Here is a 2,654-nt window from a genome sequence, read left to right on the forward strand (position 1 = left end):
CTATGATTGCGCTGAAACAGAATATCCGTCTATCGAAGACGTCGCCAGTTTGATCAATGAACTCAATATCAGTGAGTTACCACATTGTGGTATCATGTTGATGCATCGGAACATCTTCAGGCGTTATTGTTCTCGCTGGTCCTGGTGGAACGTTCAATGAAGAGACTGGAAAATTCAGTCCTTCCAAGGTGGTTGCTGACAGAGGGAAAAAATACAGACAACCTGATAATTTAAAGCTTTGGTATCACGATGACCTTGTTAAGGCAGGCGTTGAGCGTGTTTACACCGAGCAGCTTGACCGATACATGAAGTCGTATGCTGAAGCATTTGAGAAGGCATTGGAACGTTTTATTGAGTGGCGCTGCTCTTGTAAGAACTCAGAAGAAATCCAATCCAATTCTGCTTTCCTTCAGCTCCCACAACAACGACGACTGTTCCGACTACAAGTACCACCATGACTACAAGTACCACCACGACTACAAGTACCACCACGACTACAAGTACCACCACGACTACAAGTACCACCACGACTACAAGTACCACCACGACTACAAGTACCACCACGACTACAAGTACCACCACGACTACAAGTACCACCACGACTACAAGTACCACCACGACTACAAGTACCACCACGACTACAAGTACCACCACGACTACAAGTACCACCACGACTACAAGTACCACCACGACTACAAGTACCACCACGACTACAAGTACCACCACGACTACAAGTACCACCACGACTACAAGTACCACCACGACTACAAGTACCACCACGACTACAAGTACCACCACGACTACAAGTACCACCACGACTACAAGTACCACCACGACTACAAGTACCACCACGACTACAAGTACCACCACGACTACAAGTACCACCACGACTACAAGTACCACCACGACTACAAGTACCACCACGACTACAAGTACCACCACGACTACAAGTACCACCACGACTACAAGTACCACCACGACTACAAGTACCACCACGACTACAAGTACCACCACGACTACAAGTACCACCACGACTACAAGTACCACCACGACTACAAGTACCACCACGACTACAAGTACCACCACGACTACAAGTACCACCACGACTACAAGTACCACCACGACTACAAGTACCACCACGACTACAAGTACCACCACGACTACAAGTACCACCACGACTACAAGTACCACCACGACTACAAGTACCACCACGACTACAAGTACCACCACGACTACAAGTACCACCACGACTACAAGTACCACCACGACTACAAGTACCACCACGACTACAAGTACCACCACGACTACAAGTACCACCACGACTACAAGTACCACCACGACTACAAGTACCACCACGACTACAAGTACCACCACGACTACAAGTACCACCACGACTACAAGTACCACCACGACTACAAGTACCACCACGACTACAAGTACCACCACGACTACAAGTACCACCACGACTACAAGTACCACCACGACTACAAGTACCACCACGACTACAAGTACCACCACGACTACAAGTACCACCACGACTACAAGTACCACCACGACTACAAGTACCACCACGACTACAAGTACCACCACGACTACAAGTACCACCACGACTACAAGTACCACCACGACTACAAGTACCACCACGACTACAAGTACCACCACGACTACAAGTACCACCACGACTACAAGTACCACCACGACTACAAGTACCACCACGACTACAAGTACCACCACGACTACAAGTACCACCACGACTACAAGTACCACCACGACTACAAGTACCACCACGACTACAAGTACCACCACGACTACAAGTACCACCACGACTACAAGTACCACCACGACTACAAGTACCACCACGACTACAAGTACCACCACGACTACAAGTACCACCACGACTACAAGTACCACCACGACTACAAGTACCACCACGACTACAAGTACCACCACGACTACAAGTACCACCACGACTACAAGTACCACCACGACTACAAGTACCACCACGACTACAAGTACCACCACGACTACAAGTACCACCACGACTACAAGTACCACCACGACTACAAGTACCACCACGACTACAAGTACCACCATGACTGATCCGACTACAAGTACCACCACGACTACAAGTACCACCATGACTGATCCGACTACAAGTACCACCACGACTACAAGTACCATCACGACTGATCCGACTACAAGTACCACCACGAGTACAGGTACAACCACGTCCAGTAAGCCGTTTTCCAGTTAGATATACTAGTGATTATTTACCCATCGAATCGACCATCGCCTTTCCTTTGTCTCCCAGCAACGACGGCGGATGACTGTGATGGATGTTGCCAGGCAGAAGTTAATGTTAACGTCACGGTAACCATAGAGTAGCCTGGTCGAGCGATAAATTTTTCAGCTTGCGTGCGAAAATCCGCACATCCTGAGATTTACACTTGTACCACTTTTTGTGTGATTTTTTTATCTCCTGTCGGCAAATAGACAGATATAATTAAATAAGGGACAAATTAATGGATGAAATTTGCACGAGTCTCAATTTCAAGGTTAATTCGCATGCGGAGACACCAAGAAGTGAAATAAGCTTCAATTTTGTCCTATTCTCTACCAAGTTACTATTTTCAAATGATACTTTCAACCGTTGC

General features: G+C 47.4%; 1 protein-coding gene across 1 annotated transcript; it reads left to right on the forward strand.

Annotated features, from left to right (window-relative positions):
* Positions 1-120: 120 nt before the first annotated feature.
* On the forward strand, positions 121-2,096 carry LOC129618391 (proline-rich protein 36-like; the record flags this gene model as incomplete). The annotated part of the gene is made up of 2 exons (XM_055533141.1): positions 121-369; positions 466-2,096. Coding segments are annotated over 2 exons (1,880 nt in total), but the record flags the coding sequence as incomplete, so codon positions are not given.
* Positions 2,097-2,654: the final 558 nt, after the last annotated feature.

This window comes from Condylostylus longicornis, unplaced genomic scaffold, assembly GCF_029603195.1.
Source record: "Condylostylus longicornis isolate FDR11 unplaced genomic scaffold, ASM2960319v2 ptg000863l, whole genome shotgun sequence".
Lineage (NCBI taxonomy): Eukaryota > Metazoa > Arthropoda > Insecta > Diptera > Dolichopodidae > Condylostylus > Condylostylus longicornis.